The sequence below is a fragment of the Aythya ferina genome (assembly GCF_964211825.1).
Source record: "Aythya ferina genome assembly, chromosome: 11".
Lineage (NCBI taxonomy): Eukaryota > Metazoa > Chordata > Aves > Anseriformes > Anatidae > Aythya > Aythya ferina.
The window spans coordinates 1,834,143-1,855,360 of record NC_140307.1 but is presented as its reverse complement, the minus strand read 5'-3'; the positions used below and the strand labels follow the sequence as shown (position 1 = coordinate 1,855,360).

The 21,218-nt window shown below is 40.2% G+C and overlaps 2 protein-coding genes and 1 long non-coding RNA gene across 10 annotated transcripts in view; 2 read left to right on the top strand and 1 right to left on the bottom strand.

Moving 5' to 3' along the window:
* Positions 1–1,613: 1,613 nt before the first annotated feature.
* AAGAB (alpha and gamma adaptin binding protein) lies at positions 1,614–18,469 on the bottom strand. Its single transcript, XM_084532833.1, has 10 exons — positions 18,315–18,469; positions 12,447–12,637; positions 11,715–11,811; positions 10,917–11,006; positions 8,566–8,649; positions 4,083–4,165; positions 3,452–3,545; positions 2,679–2,783; positions 2,121–2,170; positions 1,614–2,005 (listed from the first exon to the last, which is right to left on the bottom strand). The coding sequence occupies exons 1-10, from the start codon at positions 18,385–18,387 to the stop codon at positions 1,928–1,930; spliced, it is 945 nt and encodes a 314-aa protein (XP_084388959.1). The 5' UTR covers positions 18,388–18,469; the 3' UTR covers positions 1,614–1,927.
* On the top strand, positions 4,175–18,369 carry LOC311443010. 3 transcript variants are annotated; one of them, XR_014697027.1, is made up of 5 exons: positions 4,175–6,786; positions 13,669–15,289; positions 15,750–15,870; positions 16,422–16,488; positions 18,283–18,369. It is a non-coding gene; the product is annotated as an uncharacterized lncRNA (long non-coding RNA). The 3 variants fall into 3 exon arrangements; XR_014697025.1 differs by lacking the exons at positions 13,669–15,289; positions 15,750–15,870 and having other exon boundaries at positions 4,175–6,581; positions 6,680–6,786; XR_014697026.1 differs by lacking the exons at positions 13,669–15,289; positions 15,750–15,870.
* Positions 18,470–18,534: 65 nt separating the features above from the next.
* Positions 18,535–21,218, top strand: part of IQCH (IQ motif containing H) — a 65,013-nt gene continuing 62,329 nt past the window's right edge. For 5 of the 6 annotated variants that reach the window (XM_084532821.1, XM_084532820.1, XM_084532823.1 and 2 more), the window contains exons 1-4: positions 18,535–18,612; positions 19,463–19,585; positions 19,956–20,053; positions 20,397–20,511. In XM_084532821.1, the coding sequence (XP_084388947.1) occupies positions 18,556–18,612; positions 19,463–19,585; positions 19,956–20,053; positions 20,397–20,511 (393 nt within the window). In that variant the 5' untranslated portion in view covers positions 18,535–18,555. Of the gene's footprint in view, positions 18,613–18,995; positions 19,128–19,462; positions 19,586–19,955; positions 20,054–20,396; positions 20,512–21,218 lie in introns of those variants that run through there. The other variant, XM_084532822.1, reaches the window with a different exon arrangement.

Sequence of the window (21,218 nt, the reverse complement as noted above, 5' to 3'; positions counted from 1 at the left end):
TATCACATGTATAAAAAATTGTTTTTATAAAGTATTCAAGTGTATTATGTTCTTCAATGTGTTCGATTAATTTACTCTGCACTTTTGCCACTTATCTCTATTGCACAACAGCTATTTAGAAAGGAAAAAAAAACTTCAGCTACCAAGAAGCAAACAGAAAACTGTTCCCTACTTGGAAGGAACCACCTTCAGTTCTTTATTACAGCTCTCTGTGTTGGGGAAAAAACAAACAAACCAGGAGCAAATGGGAGGAGATGGCAAAGTCAGGGCAAGGCCTGGCAGATGGGAAGAGGTGGTGCGGGCAGGTGTGGTTCCTTGAATGCCTATGTGTGTCCCCGTAAAAGGAACATTTCTTCTTAAAAATACGTGTTTTACTGTGGCTCAGTCTGTATATAGCTTTTGAGGCTACTAGGAAGGCATTGTTTCTATTCCTTAGAGTTGAAAACACTTCAGATTTTACCCAGGACATGATTTACAGCATTCGAAGGATCCTATTATTTTCGCTTTGCTTAATCTTAAAAGAACAGGCAGCGAATGTCAAGAACCACTGTGAAAGCGCTTTCAGAATTTAAATCTGTCAAATAATTTCTGGAAAGCCACTGGTTCAAGACTCACTAAATTTACTAACATGAAAAAAGAGACTCTGGAAAAGCTAATTTCAAAATTTCAAAATAAAATTGCTGAACACTGCCTATTTTCCGATTGATAAGGACATGTTCTTGGGGAAATACCTGCCATTTCATGTGGTTCATCTGACTAGTCTGGTTCTTCAGCCGGGAATCTGCTGGCTGCCTCCTTCCATTGATCTGCTGGCGGTGTCTGACAGCTGACTGTAGTAGAAAAGGAGATGTGGCACCTGCCTTTTCTCTTCTCTCTTCCTCACCGACCTTTGCCTTCCTTCTTGTTTTCCTAAAGCCACGTTCATTTACATTCTCCAGTAAGTCTCACTATGTGACCATGTAGAAGATGGCAATTATTACCAATTCTGAGGAAGAAGGAATTTTTCTAGTCCTTGATAACATCAAGCAGCAATTTGAGACTTGCACTCTGGCACCTTCTAATTAATATACAGGTGCACAAGTCTGTAATAAATGCACCAGGTGCCAGTGTGGGGTGTTTGAAATCACAGCTTCTCTCTTTAGATATTTAGGCTAGAATTCACCAGCAGGAGGTCTGCGCATTCTCCCAGGCCTTGGAGGCCAAGCATTGCAGAAGGTTTGGGCAGGGAACTTCACCCCTGGAACAACAGCAAAAATCTGTCTTGCATTTAATCTCAAATTTAGTTTCTAGTGGAAACCCAGGGAGCGTGGCACGACACCTGAGTTTTCACGGAAGGACCACATACTTACAAACGCAAATAGAATTCAAAGCCTATGGGCCATTTCTAATAGCTTTGGCACTCAGCAGGATTAACCTCGCAGACTTGGCATAGCAGCTCACAATAGGGCACAATTCACCAACTTTCTCTTCATGGCTCATATAAATCTGGTTTGTTTTAACTAGTAAGTCAGCTATAAAGCTACATAAAAACATCAAACAGGCCTACATCTAAAATGTTGAATTTAGAATGAAGCACTCATTTAACAACCACTAGCCATATGTAGAAAGATAACTGGTTGTAAATTTGTTTATTTAAACTCAAAAGAGGAAACAATAAAAATGTTAATTTGAAAAATGTAAACTAACTTATTATTTCCTCTAACTCCATCCGTTGTCTTCTAAAACTCTCAGAGAGAGAATGAACGCTCAGACAAAACCACTCTAACCATTAGGTGTTGTGGAATGTGTTACTTAATACAATGATTACGGAGAATCCCTTAACCAAAGAGAGCAATTACAGCTAAATGGGGCTATTTGCAATAAACACTCATTGCAGGAAAAGATCACTCTTTTAGGATCGCTCTGTCGCTTACGGCTACAGAAGAACTTAGTTTTCTTCATCTGAGGAGAGACCTTCGATTTCATCTCTGTCTCCTCCAATTGCCATCCAGAATGCCTTGGCCACCTAACAATGAAAAAATGGGAAAAATTCCCCTCAAGTCACTGAAGGTTTAGCAGTTCAGAGCTCAGAAAGGATAACTCCATTTTTAGTAATTTCAATGTGAATTTCAAAATCTCACCTTTTCCGCGTGTAGTTTTCTTTGTTCATGTGGCAATGTTGCAGCTTTTTCTGTGGAAAAGAACATGACTTAGGCTGTCACGCTCAGGAGCAAGCAGGCAGAGAAATGCCCACAGCAGTTATTTTTAGGGGACTACAAAGAAATTTATTTAAGTTTATATAAAAGGAAGCGTATTTAGTAGGTGCTATTGCAACTTGCAAAGACCAGAAAGCCAATGCTTCTGAGCACACTGGATTTTGTTTCAAATGTTTGTACCTTTAAACTGCAAGTCTGGCACACAGTTGTAGAGCTAGAATAAAGGTTCTGCTACAGTTTCTTGGATAGAAAACTGTGTAATGTTAATTCACGGTGGACTAGAACTGTGTGATAGCAGTCAGCTGAGCAATATCAAATTTCAAAAGCATTATTAAGATGATGGACAAATTAATGAAAAGATCAGCTACTTGTACAATACCTCATGCAGCAGAAGGATTTGTACAACCTTCCAACCTCACGCACTGGCTTTCATGCCTTTGATTGATTAAAATAGGCGAGCTGGTAACTCTCCCCAGTACATACCTTTCATTTCTTTCAACTTTGAAAACAGCCTTTCAAAGTTCTCCAGGTCACCTTCTCTCGTGGTTAGGTTGGCTAGCTCTTGAATGTCCGTATCTAACATGGGATCTAAAATAAATGCACATAGGTTTGTTCTAGGTAAATTATTCTGTTTTGTCAGTAAGCATAAAAGCAATCTGATAAAAACAGTACTACGCCATCTGCATATCCCATTCGTACCCCCACTCTGACCCCCCAGAGGGAAAGAAACATTTAATTTACTGATTGTTCAGAAAGAGAACTTATGGCACCACTGCAGTGGTAACTAATTTGGGTATGTTATATTGCAGTAGCATTTTTGAATTCAGCCAGTATTTAAGGTTTCTTGCTTTAATATAAAATGATCCATTTAGGATGGACCCATGTAGAGCGTGCTTCCTGCTGAATGAGGCTGTAGGGTGTCAAATTGTAATTATTTTTCTCTCCAAGCTTAAACATTTATTCTTATAAAGATGTTTCTAAATAGAAAGAATACCCTCATTGGGAAATTTCACAAATTCAGATCTGAACGTTTCCAATCAGCGGTACTGCTGGCAGACCTTAGCTGCAGGGGCCCTATCCTGTCTAAAGTTGGGCCCATTTTCTCACTGAGAACACCTTAATGCCAAACAATTAGCCTCTACTGGCTCTGGCATTTTTGCCATATTTTTCATTGAGAGCAAGCCAGGAGCTTTCTGGGAGCGTTCCAGGCAGGGGTGCCTGCTCCAACACATCTGCCAAGCAGAAAAAGAGCTTACCTACGTGGTTGTCAATCTGTAAGTTGTTTGTGCTAGCTGCATCTTCTCTGTTGTCTAAATGGGACTCTTCTCTGTCTGCTGCCGAGGGATTGGACTGTCAGGAAACAAATAGATATTACAGGAACTACTGCACCCTAAAAAGCATCATCAGCACATCAAGTGCTTCCTTTTTTAACATTAAAATCTTACTCTTTATCATAAACTGCTACCTACTGTACCCTGTGTATCATGAAAAGCCACACCTTTGCAACACTGTACATAGCTACTACATGAAGCTTTTCTATGACAGGTTTGCTTACTTTTTTAAACAAAACCTTCAAGTGATAGTTTTTGTTTTGCACAAAATACTGCTCAAAATACTGCTCCTGGATATTAATGAGAAACAGCATCTCGTTCTGAAAGACAGCGAGCTCACAGCCACGAGATGACAGCTACCAAGAACAACTGTTTCAGGAGGGCTTTTAAAAAAATGCAGACAGTTTTTCAGGCTTCAGAAACCAACTTTAAAATAAATTCTGATAGGCTGTGCAGTATCCCTTGAGTAAGGAGGAAAAAAATGAAAGCCGCCACCACTACACCCAGTGCGACAACAGGAAAGAGCAAAGAACAAGAAATAGGAATTACTGTTTACTTCTGTATCTTGGTTCTCCTCTGATCCAATGCTACAGTTCGCCCCTGCTAATGTACTCAGAAGGCCAAAGCCCTGGGTCCTGTCTGGAAACAAAACAGCTGTTAGTTTGACAGAAGATGCAGTACTATTGCAAGAGCTGCAACTGACTGGTGGGTAAAGATTACTTTCAGAAAGACACACTCCCAGCCCCACAATCCCCACACAAAATACCCTATAAAGCTGTATTGGTACACTTAAAATATATTTTAAGCAGGAACTTTTCATATTCTCTAAGCTTTTTTTTTTTTTTTTTTTGGTAATTATATTAACAAATTCACTGCTAAATAATACCAAGATGAAAACAGGTACGTAAGCCACAAGAGATGTGGATGAACTCTTTTCTTTTTATTTGAAATCACTGCCCTGGTAGGATTCGGTCTGCCAAATGTCTTCCGATTCCAAACAAGGCAGTTTTCAAAAGACAGCTGGAGCATTTGCTGTTACTGATACTCAGCGGACCAGGTTTCACTGCCCATGGGAAGCAGCACTGAGTTTGTGGTTAAATGCAGGAAATGCATCAAGGGCTTTTGCTTATACATGTATCGTCTAACTAGGAGAGCACTACAGCAATGGCAAAGGCAGTTTTTAAATATCTAATACAGAATTCGTGGAGTTCATTTGGGCTTTCCACAGTCATTAACCTACTGTGTTTTTCAATGGTATTTTATAACCCAACTTCAAAAAAAAAAGTAAATTGAAACCTGAAACAAAACAATCATCTTTTTCATCTGATAGATATGGCACAGTATTTTTAAATTAAGCTAACTGTATTTTTAAAACTTTGTTTTTAAACAAAAATGTATGTGCAATAGGTGGTATTGGGATTTTTGCTAAGCCATGTTTTCTGCCGGCTCTGCCTTGAATAGTAAATATTTGTAGTTACATAGGAGACTCAGGAGAGTTTTCTGAAAATATGAGTATTTTAGTCAACTAAAAAAGAAATAACATTAAGTTATTATACTACGAATAGCTAGGAAACAGCAACTTATGCCAGAAGAAAGATTAATATTACTTTCTTTAAAGAAATGTGGTCTACATTAATATTACAATAATGACTAAGCTCTAGATTCAAATGCTGAGATGATGTAATTCTTATACACGCTCCAAATTTACTTGCCATTTATACAAAATTTTGCAGAGCTGAATGTGTAACTAAAACCATCAGCTATCTAGAAAACATGTAAACATGTCTCAGTTGGAGAATTACTAAGACTTCATTTCCTGTTTAATAATCTCCACTGTGTTCTTAGGCTAACGTGAGTCCTGTGCCAGTCCTCTTGTCCCCCCTTATCCCTCCCCCGGGCAGGTATTTGTTTCAATTGGCTCTGTTCTATACAGTTTTTCTGCTTTTACAGATCACTTGCCAAAGGTTTGGGAAGAAGTGAATCAGTCTAGCCGAATGAATCGCCTTAAAAATGTTCAGTTGCAAGAAATCTGAAAGCCCTGAAGTCTGCCAGAGATATTAACAGGCAATTGAGTGATAAAGATTGGGACGTGCAACCCAAAACAAAGTAGCTTCCCGAAGTTTCAGCAAGCTGAGCAAAGCGTTGTCTTTAGGGAAAAAGTAAGGATCAGTGTTTAGCCAATTTCTGAGTCATCTGAAGGCAGATTGGACATTGCAGTCCAGAATGTACTTGAGAGAGAACATTCCCACACTGGCAGAGGGGTGGATTAAGTGACCTAATCATGTACCTCTTTTGTATCTGCAATTTGAGTTCATCCTGTACAGAAATATGGCAGTGTCTCCATCCCCACCAGCACATACACATAGCCTCAGCCTGTGTAATTAGAAAATGTTGTCCTAATTAGAAAGTACTAGAATGTACAGCCGGGATCTCTGAAAAGCAGCTATTTGTTTCTCGATCCGTGGTTAGGGAGGTGGCAGACACAACACTTGCTTCCAGTCACACCCTTGAAAAAAACCCTTCCTATAAACTCTTTTTATTGGATGTGAAAGTTATTTCAACTTCTGGGTGCAATTCAGGAAGTGGGTGATGTCTTACACAGTGTTCTTACAGAATCAAAGCCAAAAATTATCTCATTCAAATTATTGTAATAGCCGATGGCTCCATTATGATGCAGTCTATAGGGTTTCACAGGTGCCATCAGTTGCTGCTGTCAGCACAGCTTAGTAATTCATATATGCTTGTTTCGTAGCAAAATGTTCTCTACCGTCTTTATCTACTATTCTGCCATACTCTGTCTGCAGCTGACGTGACATTCATACAGAAATGGAACTAAGTAGTTGGAATTCAAAATTTGTTTAAACAATTAAGCTTGAATAGTCCCAATAAATTGGGCTAATTCTTTGTAAAGGGAGCCAGGCTAATGAGTGGTCCCGCCCTAGGTGACCAGCTTCAGCTGGGATCACTGAAGCACATATTTAAGCAGGAAAGCAGGCAAGCAGCCTCTTCCAGAGGGCAGTAAGTTGTTTCTCTTACTGCTACCTAGGTCAACTAGGTTTGTTCTTGTTGGGACAACTATGAACAACAGTGGTGTTACGAGCTTTTGGGGACGGGAGGGTTGTTAACTGAAGAACTATTGATGTTCTTCTACAGAAAGGGAAGAAAATCACCTGATTCTTAGACTGCAGAGAACTTCAAGAACTGGAAAACAAAAAGCTTTATGCCAACTGGAAAGGGGATTGCGCTCTAAGTCTTCTCAGGTAAGACTGCTTGTTTTCCTTTTAATAGAGACAATAACTGCTTTATTTACACACAAATTATGTAATATTACATGATATAAAATTGTTTACAATTCAATTATGTTATATGTAATACTTATGGATCAGTGTATGTGTAATAGGTAGAGAAAAAATCAGAAGATCAAGTTTTTCTTAATAGGTATACAGTATTTGAAAACTTCGGAAGAGTTGCACTTGGGTTTAGGATAACACACTTTAATGTGGTTTTAATGCTCATAGCTTAAAAAAATCATTCTTATTCTGTCCATTAATCTAAATTCTCATACAAACACTTAGCTGAAGTAAGGCAATGCTGTAATATTGGCTTTTTGGATGGCTACACTTAACAGTGCTATAAACCTTTCCTGCTACTCAAACATCGTATATTCTGTATGAAAAATCTTTCATGTGAAGTGTGACTGTATAACTTCTAAATGGTCAGCAGTTAGAGGTAACTCAGCAGAAAAGCTAAGGTTTTATTTACATGGTGGCTAGTTTCCAGGATCAGGAGGAAGCTGAAAACAAAAGATATGCTACAGGTTGTAAAAAGTTCTATTTTAGGTAAAATGAACTCAACCACTTCCCTTTGAAAGCACAGTCAGGTTGCAACAACGTCCAAATATAGCTCACCTCCTGAGGGGTTTGTAGTAACACATATCAACACTGTGTGGTTTCTGTACCATGGAGATAAAAAAAAACAACTGGATTTTCAAGGAGTTTGACCTTTACATGATATGCTAACGATGCATAGGAATTTCCCCCCATGAAGAACAGAATATGTGACTAAGTTCTGTTCTTCTGTAATGTGACATCTGTCAAATGTTAAGAAAACCGTTTTTGTACTAGCAAGATTAACTTCGTGCCATCTCAAATAGCTACCTGCTTCTTTACGACGGTTATGGTAAATTAGAACCAATCTTAGCCTCATTCTGATGTGGTGTGAGAAATACTGAAAAGGCAACCTTAAAAAAAAGTTTAGGAGTTCTCATCCTCGTTATGCTGAATCCCCAATAAGCATCTTGCAGTTACAAGAACAAAAACCTCTCAGCACTTGAAATCATTACACAGTAAGAAGATGTAGGAAGGAAAAAGCCACAACAGTGGAAAATTGTACATCAGGGAGCAGGCAGACATCAGAAGGTTGATAGTGGGATGACTCTGAAACAAGAAATATAAGGCCAAACACCACACACAAATTTCATCTTCCTACATTTCCTGCAACAACTTGTGTAATTAAAAAGGTAATTAAAGGCTTTCAAGAAAACAGAAGTATTTACACTAGTAGTAACTCTGGGCTAGCCACACATTTCCTCTTCTACTGTCTAATCGTGAAGTGATTTTTCCAAAACTGTATCTCCATCTGATAATCAATTACCTGCAGGAAACTGGGCTGTGTGGTTTTTGTACTATTTCCAAAAAGTTCTGCAGTTTCCGTTTACTTAAGTGGGATTTCTACTGGGAAGTCAGTCCTTCTTGCAGTGCACTTAATGTATTACAAGCTTCAACAGACATTTGAGAGCAAGTTGAAGTATAGAGGAACAAATACTGAAATGGGATTAAATTTCACCCATTGCCTCTAAGTCTGTGTGTATTAAGAGACAACAAGTGATACCTGGAAGGCCTATTTCCATGGAAAAGGTTGGAGTGCTGTAGCTGTCTGCATTTGCAGTAGCATTGTGGCTGCTAAACTTAAAGTTTTGCTAAAAGCCTCCAGGCTTCACGTTCTTCAGAATTCACACAGTGGGAATCCGTATTACATACCAGTCTTCATGACTACGTTTGACCACACATTGGCATTCAAGGCTTGCACAATTCGTTTGACTCCTGTGGACTCCGGAAAGTCATCTGAAAAAAAAAGTTTCATTCCTTCTAATTAGACCAAACACCAGTACATGCTTCAAAGTAACATGATGTGTGACTGAGTACCTGTCCTATCTTACACCAAGGGATATAAAGGACTTCTGTTAGCAAAGACAGATTTCTTGCCTTTCCTTCATGAAAGGCCAAAGAAATCTAGATTAATGCCACACCTCTTGGTCTAGACTTCTGGGTGTTATGAACTGTGAGCTCTATTTTTTATAGAGAAATCTATATTTTGAGTGGAGCTTTAAATATTTAGCTTTGGACCTACATTAATAAATAACTTCCAGGTAATTTTTAAAGTAATAGATAATTTTTAAGTCAGTGCTAGAAGCAAGACCTCTGTTACCCCAGATCTTTCAGAATGCTGTGTAGTACAAATAGATTCTAGAATTCCTTCAGAAGGTAAAGAACTTCAGACAACCATTGATGAGGGTGCAATGCTTGTTAAATTAAAACTATTATACAAAAGCTATCTTTGCAACATCTAACTAATGGTTGTAGTAATCCTGTAAATTACAGTAACTTCAAAGATTAGGGAAAGCATTGTTTGGACTTCAGCTTACTTACTGAATAGATCTGACACCACTTCATATAAAGTCAGTTTTCCCATTTCCTTGGCTTAGTCAGCTTCCCATGTTTGTTTAGGTCTCACAAAGCAATAGGGAAGAAAAACCCTTTGGATAGGAAAATGTGATTGCTTAAAAATCAGCTCTCCTAGGATGACTTGGGGACTAGTGTAATAACTGAAACTGCCTTTAAAAATGAATTTAAAGCTGTCTGTGACACCTTAGATCAAATACTCTGCCCTCCATGATAATGTTGTTTAGTTTTGTGTTGGTCATTATCTAGAGTCTCAGCTCTTTTTCTCAGTACACAAAACTGACTGATAGTGTAGTTAGAGTTCCAGTTTGTTTGGGATGAGATACCAAGGTTGTTATAACTTTCAAAAAGATACTGGCTCAGTATGTTTACTGAATCTATTTTATCTTCTGTAATTCATATCGAATGCATACAAGGTAAATATGTTACTGAGAGCAATGCATTTCCTCTCATGCATGAGTCACAGTGAATCAACCAGCATGTTAAAAAGTGCAGGAGAGAATGTGTATCTTAATATTCCAGAGATTAATACCTTGAGTTATTATTCCCATTACTTATTATCTAAAGTGATTATGCTATTTAAATGGTGCATAGCTTGTTCTTTACAACACTTACTCAGTAGAAAAATAATGTTACTAATGTTTCCTTTAAATGCACTTCAGAAGAAAACTTCAACGGGTATCAATTCCTGATCTTCCTGTTTTCTATAAATCAGACTTATAAGCATCCCTCCCACCCCAAATTAAAAAGTGTTAAACTGAAAGGCATCTTAAAAGGGGCAGGAGTTCTTACCTACCTGGGATACAGTTATAATTTATCTATCTCTTTGGTGGAGAGGAGAGCTTGAGTTTTAGAAAGCCTTTACACTTGACATATTTTTAGTGACAGCTATGTACTTGCTAAACTTGAAATGGAGCAAATGTTAGTGAATTATTCCACTCTAGACTGGAAATGGAGTTGGTTATCTTATTTTTGGTTCTGTAGTGGTAAAATTTAGAAACTTTCTTAATTATTGAGATGAGATAAGGCTAATTCTGATAAGGCTGTCAGGAAGTGCAGAGTCACTTTTCAAGAGTGGAACATCACGGTACTGACTTTGCTTTACGGGTTTTCTCAAGTTATAACTGTATGGCTAGGCAAGTGATTTTGAAACTGGTTTATTTCCTGTGTAACAGTGCATGCACTTCTAAAATGTTTTTCAATAATCTCCCCTTTTCAGCCCATCATGTCACTGAATAATCTCTATCTTCTCTTTTTATGTACAATAGCTTTAAATCTTCTTCAGAAAGATGCATAAGGGCAGGAAAATTCTTAGTCTATCTGCTGCTTGTTTCGAGACTGATTTCAAAATGGAATATAAATGCTTTTTATGTATCAATCAATATCCTAGGATTAGTGCCAGAAAAAGGAGCTGATATTAGTTTTATGTAGGTACTAAAGAAACCAGTAGTTGTAGTTGGGAGGAGACAAATGTGATGTCTTGGAGGAAATTCCTCCTTTACTTCCTGACTGCTTATAGCAGAGACTAAGCCTTAGCAATTGGGTGCATTCCGTGCTGTAATCATGTAGCACAGAAATAATCATGCCCCTTGCAATTGTTTAGAAGATATTTTAGTGTATTTTTCATTCTAAAAATTACAAGTACCTACCATCTTCATCTGGCAGTTCCTCGGGGCTAAGCTCCACCAGTTCAAAGCCATGCTTGATGCACCATTCCTGAGCTTTCTGTCTGTTAACACCTAACGTGGGGAAACAAAAATGCCTTCTAAACATACACATTTGAGACTAATACCAACAGTTGAATTTCTAGCTATGTTTTAGTCCCTCCAAGTTGTTTGCTTGTTCTGGATTGTATGGGTGGGGGAAAAAAAGTAGTAGCTGGTTTAGGTCTTACAATTGCTTCAAATTTAATTCCAAAAGCCCCAGAATCAAATGTCTTTGAATTATTTTTAATAATTCAAATTTTTCAAAAATTTCAAAAATTTCAAATAATTTTTAAATTCAAAGTGAATGAAGGTTTCCACTACTCTGGAGTTGAACGTGAAATGTGTTACCTTAATACAACAGCAAACTGTAAGGCACAAATGTGCTAATACAGAACCAAAGCAGCCATGTGTATTTAATGCCCAAATGATTAAAAAATACCTATATATAATTTCTACTAGAGTTAAGCAACTCAGTCATCTTTTTCTTCACTAGATTGTGAACGTCAGTAATAAGACTGCCTTGTTAGTTACCTTGCAGTGCACACTATCATACTAGGAATGGGATATGCAAAGTTCATTTTAAACAAGCTTGTAAAATTCTGATTCAGTTTTAAGTACTACTAGTTTAGTACTTCTGTTCTTGGTCATGAGAACACCCTGGCTCTTAAATATGAAGTCCATTTTCACCCAGATATTTTAAGAAATCTTGAAGTCAGTTTTGGATTTCTACGGATATCATACCATTTTCAGATACCCTGTTACAGACCAGGATCATGACTTCTGGTAGCCACTCTTCTGTCAGAGGAAGCCATTCAGAGACACTATCAAGTCCAGATTTCTAAAGGAAAGAAAAGATCTTTGGAATACATCCTCAAATACTTGACAAGTTTTATACCAGTTTTAATCATTAATAGTACTAGAAAAACAGCAATGAGGTAAGGAAATATACCAGACTGCACATTAGGTATGTTTAAGATGCTTGTGTTCTAACTACTGAAGTTGATTTATATACAGCAGCCTTCTTGATTCTTGATTTACCCTTGGACCTCCCCTTCCTATTTAATGTTATTTATGCAACCCTAATTTAGACCAGGAAAGTCTTTCACTTAATGTCGATCACTAGTATTTTAAGCAGATCTCAGGTTTGATGTCCAGCTATTCCCTCTTCCACACTGAAGTGGATGTTGTGGTAGCTGATGAACTATCCTCATTGCTCTAGTTTATTGAGACAGTACTGAGATGTGTGGTTAAAGGTATCTTTAGGATAAGGTATATTTAGGAGTCTAACAGCAAAAGGGAAGGAAATATCTGCTGTTGCTAGAATGCACAATTTACCTTTGATCTACTGATAATTAATAGAACAGCCTAAGAGGAATTGAGGTCACAGGATGAACATAATATAGATTGTGGTTATCACCATAACGCAACTATACCATACAGATAAAGCAATACCATGAAGCAGAAGAATCTTACTATTGAGCTGTCAAAGTACACCACAAATGCTTGCACAGATTCAGCAATTTCTGCAGTAACAAGAAATGTGCTTGGTACTACACAGAGGTGAATATCCGCGGAGTAATATTTATTATCTATTGTCCAGGGGTAGAAATCCACTCCTCCACTCGTAGTAGCACCCACAGTAAGGTCATCTTTTCCTGTGATACCTGTATAAAAGAAAATGAGAGAAATTATTTTCTTGATGCTGGTTTTTTAATATAATTCAACTAGCAAAGCTTGGCACAATGGTGATACAGAGCCATACTTGCTATAATTAAATGAATATGTATTTAAGATGTAAAAAAAATTAAACTTCCATTCCTTACTTGATCTTACTGTTTAGTACTCTTAGATGAATTCTAGCTTTCAAAAATAAAATATGGTACAGAAGGTCTTGAGAGAGTAAGCTTTTTCCCCCCTGCAAATGCCTTTTAAAGTGTTAGCCTCAAACTCACGACCTGTAAACAGGATGTATGGAGACAATAAAAGGCTTCATTTCAGCAGAAACAAACCTTGCATGTTCATTCAGATGTAAAGAACTGTTTACCTGTGACCGAAATCTCAAGGTAACTAATGAGAAAATAAACCAAGTGACTGGAATTCACTTGTAATTCCCATTAAATTCCATGTAGGAGTTCAACAATTAATCCAAGGCAGTGCTTTGATAGTGCAATGCTAAATGTTGCTATCAGCACACGAAGGGCAGCCTTTGCAGAATGCTCATGGCATGACAGCCACCTGGTGGAGCTGAATTACAGCCAGCAGGGGAGTGTCCCATCCACACCTTGCTGGAAGGGGCAGGATATCTTGTCCAAGGTGAACAAACTCGTGGGCGTTTGGTAATGTAGGTAAATCACATTAAATTGACTGAGTCATCTGGGTATTGGAAGAGTTTTTTAAAAAGTGAGTTTTCAAAGATTTTAAGGTTTTTATCTCAAAAGAGTTGAGACAATTCCTTAGTCAGCTGGGGACGTCACTCAGGTAATCCTACACAAACCTCGACTCTGAACTCTATGCTCCTGCAGCATAATCTTCCAAACTTAACGTTCGTATAAATATGGATGAGACTACTGATTTGGGTTAGATGTTTTGATAATCTTGAAAGATTTTTTTGTTGTTTCTTGTCTATTTGCTATTTCAACAGCAAAATGGAGCATCTCAGTAGTCACTTCTAGCTGTTGCTCCTTCTGTTTGACAGCTCAGGGGTACAACCATGCTTCTGATGCTCCGTGGCCACAGGAATGATTGAACCTTGGAAAGTCAGCAGTCAGACTTGGGCAAAGGGAAATAAACAGCATGAGGAAAGGAAATCTGTTCAGGCTACCCACTGCAGCAAGAGTATAAAAGGGAAAACTTCCACAAGACTTTCATAAGCTGATAAAAAAAAAAAAACACTTTCATGTCTACTTTGTAAGTGATCTTTTTCTTACAAAGGAGTTCATGGACAAATTTAGGTCTCAAAGTACTGCTAGAAGAATGAGGACACGTCCCATTTCCTATCACACGCTACTGCTCGTGTATCCGAAGCAGCCTTTCATCCCATTGTGCCTCTGATTACCTGTCATTTGCCCAAAGATTTTGCCAGCCCCCTGTGAAATTTCTCTCCCAGTAAAACTGGATGTTGTGCACTGACCTCAAAGTGCTGCGGGACCCTTCTGAAAGGATTCCAGCTCGCTGTGTCTGGGACAGCATGTGGGGTTGTAGCAAATTACTGCACTGCAGCCTGATGGCTCGTGGCAGGAAGCAACCGCAGTCGGGGCTGCTTGGGAACGGTGCTCTCCTCTCCCCCAAAAGGCACTTCGACCCACTAGTCTGGGGCTTTGGGGCAACCAAGAAAGGACTACAAAGTATTGGACACTGCAACTCCAACTGAGCTGTCAAGGGTAAATATCACCAGGCCTAAGGATGGTATTTGCTGCCTTGGAATCCCAGGAATTTCTTCCCCGCAGTCTGTATGTTAATGGAGGAAAAAAAAATCAGCCAGAATAGTTTGAGAAAATATTTATCAATAAATTCCACAAACTCCACTGAGCTTTATTTGGAGATGGAATAAACTTCCAGACAATTAACACGGCAGAAGGAGGTGACTTGTCCAACTTATCTCCAGCGAGTTACTCATTTTTAATTTTAAGCTTCCCAGCTATTGAAAGTGTCAGTGGTTTGCCATCCAAGGAGCTCGGAAAACCATCTGAGTCACTCGGTGACCACAACAGCAGGCAGGCTACGGGGCTGACTTAATCAGCTCGCCTTTCCACGGAGCAGAGAGGCTGGTTTGGATGACAGGCACGGAAACAGGCTCCAAAGGCACTGGTGTTAAAGAACTAAAAACATGCACGGAAAAGTTCACGCCACAAAAGAATATTGCTTAGTGTCATTCAAAAACATGATTTAGAGTTTAAGATCCTCTCTGAAATACTGCCACGGCTAATGCTGGGCACTTGTTTTACTGAAATAACTTTTATTGGAACTTCACCAGTAACTGCTGAACACTAGGAGGTATTTCAGTGTCCCCCACTTCTAAAAGCTCTCTGTGATCAGCACCTCTGCTGGATGTGGATGGTTATCTTTCTCCACTGCAATGTGCAGCATATTACTCTGCTTCGTGACTCTGCTCACCCTCCAGCTCCAAACCATTTGGGAACAAGGCCACAGCTGGCACAGGGTCAGTCTGTGCCTCAGTCCAGTGCTGGAGTGACTGGTACAGTACAGATCAATGGACTTCCACCTTTCTGTCCGAAAAAGATGCTTTTGCTTCCAGGCTGTCACTCACCACCTTCTGGCTTTCCAGGAAGCTCATTAGTGGTGCCCCTTCCTTACTCGCAAGTATCCGTCATTTTTAATCAGAAAAAAATTCTGATATATACTTTGGAAATGAATTTCAGCTCATTATGTAAATGTTTGCTCATTTCATTTTACTGATTTAAACTTGATGACTTTTAATTTCATGGGCTTGCATGTAGGCTTTGTAAATTAAATGGTTTAGAAGACAAGGAAGAGGACAGTGTTAAACTAAAAATTCACATATCCATCCCTTTTTTGTAACAGAGGCTTGTGTATTCTGGAAGAGTAGGGCAGCAATTAATTACTTCCTTAAAAGGACCATTAAGAGACCAGAAAACTTCTCAGAGAAGCAGAATGCAGAGTCACATGCAGATCTCATGCCTTTTGTTGCAGTTTTCCCTGTTCTGACATCCAGCTGGTACTTATGCTCTTCTGACATTTTGTGTTTAAGGTCACTGGGTTAGGGCTATCTTTTTAGAACCATTGCATTTTTTTCAGATATTCTTTCCCAAGCAGATTTAAGTATTGATCACTCTTCCTAGTGGTCTTTAGATTGAACAGATGCAAGAACACAACTGCTTTTCTGCTGTGCCCCAAGTGATCCCAGTCCTCTCAGCTGGTAGGTACACCAAGTTCTTGCATTCTGGGCCTTGAGAGCCACCTGGTGGAATACACCATGCGAAATGCTCCTGCAAGTTACGCGAGGAGTAAAGTGACCTCCAATGTGTGCTCACCCTGTGTTCTGCTGGTGGGGGGGGAAGGAGAGGTAAACAGTCAAAAATAAAAGTGGAAGATGACATCGGTTCTGTAAAACAGTATTTGTCTGACAGTGTTTTTTTTTTTAGTAGAAACAAAAATACTTATTTGGTATCTTAATAATTTATCTGGTAAGGGCCAATCCTATCCTGTGTGTTCTGTAGATTGGGTTTGCCACAGTATACCATGAAATAAAGCATTCGAGGTATCCCATAGAAACTTGAAAGGATAAAAATGTATCCAGCAAATGTACCATAACATTCTCTTCCTCAAGCCATTTTCTACTTAAAAGGATTAAAACAGGGAAAAGCCTTGCAATTAGCATGGAAACTTCTGGCAATCAGCAGAATTCAGTTCTTGCATACCTCTGAGCAGCAAAGCCTCTAAGCAGCTTCTTTCTACTTATAAAACCAGGTTTGCCTACAAAGAGCATGTACCAGGGAAGTCCAGGAACACAGTGGCAACAGCGGTGACCACACAGGTAAGATCTTTGTGTCATGTTGTAGACCCCAAACCCACTGCTATTATATGAATCTTACCAGGCAATACAGTATTTAGTAGCATATTTAACCAAAAATATTGCATATCAAACACTGAATTGCTTCAGAGGTGCTAATATAAGATTCCTGTTCTCAGCCCTGAGCCAAACCATCTCGTAATGCCTTTAAGCTGGTGTGACACTCTCGCTGTGAAGGCACAAGCACTGAGAATAGCGCCAGCATTTTGTTCCAACCCACCAAAACCTTTCAGCCCACCCAGTCTACTGTAGCCAGCCATGGCCATATATCCTCATCAACATTTTCTTAGATGTTTTATAGCTTACTGTGCTTATGTCCCTGGGGGAAGCCCCTTTACTGTTCTCCTAAGCAAGATATCACTGCAAAAGCAGGAGAAGAAAATGTTTGTGTGCACTGAAGCTGTTCAAGTTATGTACCTCAGTGTGCACATCAAAGAGCTTGTGCCAGCTCCCTAAAAAGCAGGACTGTACTAACAAATTGTAATGGCAAAACCACCAAGATCTAAACACTTCTTCCTGGAATGCCCCTGATTTTTAGAATTACTAAAAATTTCACCAAAGTTTTCTCTACTATTAGGTCTTACCAGTGTTCCCTTTTCCAAGCCATAAAAAGGGGAACCAGGTCTCAAGAAAACCACTTCCCACTGTATGAATGTAGTCACTCCACATGGGGTAAGCGCAATCTGCAGTTTTCTCAACTGCAGAGAGGCTGCTTTAACTTTCCCTTTCTCTGTGCTGACAAATGGCCAAATGCATCAAAGAGAACCTAAGCAAGCGCTCAGACCCAGCAGGAACTTTAGGAAGTTCTCTAGCACTGAAGGTCCGAGATATTCTCCAGTCACTTTGTAATTGGAAAGGTGAAACCAATGGGACTGTGCGTGGCCTGCTTTTATGTTGCTGTGCCCACAGTCCTGAGCTGCTGCTGTCACTCCACTGCCCTGTCTTGCTCTAGTGGCCACCTGGAGTGTCCTGGAGGAATATGAGGCTGCTTTTGTGTTGTGGATGCCCAGAACAGCTAACAGCGGGGCTTAGGGTCTAGCCAAGCTGTTATTTTTTTAATGTACATCTGCTATTGTACAAACATGTTTGTTCAGTTGTGAGATGCTCTGGTTTAGGCCAGGTTTTAGGGATGTGGCTTGTGGGTGATGGTTGGACCAGATGGGTTGGACATCTTTTCTGACCTTAATGATTCTGTGATCCTAGGCAGGGTTCAGACACTTGAGACAGTGGCTGGCTCACACCAAAACAGCTGAGGCTGTGGGGTTTCATTTCTCCTCCCTCCTGCAGTGATGGTGTCACAGTCATTAGGGTTGGAAAAGCCCTCCAGGATCACTGGGTCCAACCACCCCCCTGCCACCAATGTCACCACCAAACCCTGTCCCCAAGCACCACGTCCAACCTTTCCCTGAACACCCCCAGGGACGGGGACTCCACCACCTCCCTGGGCAACCCATCCCAACGCCTGACTGCTCTTTCTGAGCAGAAATGTCTCCTCATTTCCAACCTGAACCTCCCCTGGCACTACTTGAGGCCGTTCCCTCGGGTCTTATCCCTAATTACCTGTGAGAAGAGGCCGACCCCAGCTCCCCACACCCTCCCCTCAGTCAGTTGCAGAGAGCAATGAGGTGTCCCCTCAGCCTCTCCTCACGGGCCTGCTGCCCCAGGCCCTTCACCAGCCTCTCAACCCTTCTCCGCACACCGGTTTATCCCCTCACTGACACATTTATTCCTTCATTATTTTATTTATTCCCTCCCTAGGCCGTGCGGGGTCGCGGCCGGGCCCTACTCACGTCTGACGAGCTCCTGGGCCGCGAAGCCGCGGGCGCAGCTGGTCACCAGCGCCAGGGGCCCCGCCGCCGCCATGGCGCCCGCCGCGCCCCTTCCGGCCGCTACCACACGGACGGCGGGGGGAAAAGGCGCCGAGTGGTGGCCGAACCCGCTTTTTTTTGCTCTAAAACCCCCCTCTCGGTGTGAGCGGGTGGTGCGGCCCGCCTCGCGCGTCCCGTTGCTAGGGCTGCGGCCGCAGCCGCCATGGCCGGCTCGGAGGGGCCGGGCCCGGGGAGGGGGGCGGAGGCCGCCCTGGTGCAGGTGGGGCCCGGAGGGGCCCAGGCGCTGCCCCTGGCCCAAGGGGGGGAAGCTGGGGAGTTGGGGGAGGTGGTAGCTCGCTCGGGGGGGCGGAGGGGTGAAGTTGGTGCCTCATAAAGCTGTGCCCTGAGGGCTGTGTGGAGGTGCGAGGCTGTGTCTGTCACTAAAATGTCACCCCAATGGCACCCGCAGTGACATAAACGCCTCGCTGCGATCTTCATTGGGGTCTCCTCGGGGTACATCTCCGCTGGGGTTCTTTCCTGAGGTCCCCTCGGCACTGGTGAAACCTGCGTTGGATTTGGCAACGTGTGCCTGAGAAACGCTGTGGGATTTGGGTTTGGGGTTGGAATCGCATTGGAGCACCTTTGAGTTGCTAATCTTGCTGTAATCACGTTGTAGTTCTCAATATGTGTGAGCCACGGTGTTGTTTTCTTCGAGTATTTACAATTTGTGCTTCTGTGATGCTGTTTGTGTAACCAAAGTCACAAAATGGTGTTTTAAAGAGTGAATTTATCATGGTTAGTAAATATTCTGTGAATCATAAGATGCTTAAATCCTATTGTGGAGAATTGCATTGTTGTTCAGTTGCGTTTCCTCCATACTTCTCAAATAATCTTCCAAACTGAGGACTTTGTCAGCTTCAAATGGAAGTCACGCAAAAATGTCCACAAAGTCCAGCAGGCATCAACCATCCACGTGGCACAAGAGACTAAGGTCTCTAAATAAACCCCTATATTGGCACTTAGGAATACTTTTGACAAGGCAGAATCAGTGAAAATTTGGATTAAACGCTAATACATAATCCCACGGATTTGGGTTATAGGTATGACTTCTGTCATAACTTGTTTTTTAGGTTCAAGAAGACCTCCATAAGCTTAAAGACAAAGTGAAAAATATCAGCTTGAAGGGAAATGTGGAAGATGTGGATATCAGCGATCTGGAAACGGCAATTGAAAGAGCTGAACTTGGGCTGAGAGTAAGTAAAATGGAACAGATCCAGAAGACACTTCAATCTTTGAGATTTCTGTCAATAATTCACTTAAGGACATATGTTTGTCATCCTGCAAGTTCCCTTTCTGATCAGCAAATGATGGGATTCATCAAATATTACAGTTTAGAATAACAGATTTCTTTTTTTCTTTTTTCTTTTTTTTTTTCATGGTCAGAATTAATTAATTTTGGGCCTCTTAACTTTAGCCAAAGTCTGATTTAGTCCAACAGAAGCACAAAGTGTATCAACTTTTCAGTCATGGGAAGCTCTAGATTGTCCAGTTAACTGAGTTAAATAAATTTAGTATCTCTCATGCCTGTATAATAGTCTAAACATTTTTTTTTTCCTCTGACAGAAACACGCTGAAAATTATTTAAATGCTATAAACAGACAAGTGTTAACTATTTCTTCTACTGATAATAACGAAGTACATTCAAAACAGGCCACTAAATGGTAAGTGAAACAGCAGTTTTATTGCTGAGACGAATGCATGCATCAAGACAGAAAAACTATGGTACCAGGATTTTATAAAGCAAATGGAAATATCGGCCCAAATGAGGTTATTTTGGTCATTTACTATTTTAGTTTTATTTTGTTTAAGCTAAAAAGCAATACAAAAGTAAATGCAGTCCTAAGAAGTTAAAGCAACCTTCAGTTAACTCCTGTGATTTTTCACTAAACATGTTTAAGTAAAAATATAGTATTTTAGATTTAACCACGTGGAAGCAGTATGGAATTAATAGGTAAAATAAAAGTAAATTTTAAAAACCTCACTGTTTCTTTCTTTCTAACTCAGGGGGCTTCATTTTGGTGCTTCTCAGAAACAGCTTGTTTTACCACGAGTGCCTGTTGAGCCCATGACTGTCCAGGCATGCAGCAAATCAGCACTACGTATTTCTCAAGGTTCACAGGTCTGAAATAACATATTACTTGTTTTGCCAGAGACCACATTAAATGAGTAGGCTGTCATCTTGTAGGTTACCAGTTGATCCCATGACCTTATGTTCTGACTCCACATGAATTCAGTTTTTCATAATACACCATCTGGTGACTGAATATGTTAAAAATTCTCAGTAGAATGAGAGAGCTGAGAAGGAGGAGCTTTCTTCCTGCTTCACGGTAGGATAAAGTCTAAGTTATGAAGGACATTAGTAGTATCATAGGTGCGTCCACAAGCCTTCCATTCCTTATTTTTCTCCCAAAAGTACCTTGTTAAAGAATCCTGAAACTAGATGTTTATTCTGTTTTAAGGTCCTGGTTCTGCAAATCTCATAGGATTAACTGTGACTCTGTGAGTAATGACTTTGAAATAAATGGGACTGTATATTGGAGTAGCATGAGCACAGATATAAATGTTTGTATAATTTGAGACTAAAGCTAGTTCTCTCTTTTGTTTTTGAGTAGAAGACATGGGGAAATGTGGGAAAGATTTTCTTTCATATATAGGGCAGTCACCTCTGTAATAAGTGTAGCTTTTTTCCTTGAAATCTGATGTTTCTATGTCTTTCATAAGTGAAATCCATGTAAATTCATTTAAAGCCTTCTTAAAATGGTTGTATTGGAAATGTTGTTTTTTTGTTTATTTTATTCTAAGGTGTGAGTTTTGACTGGTGAGTTC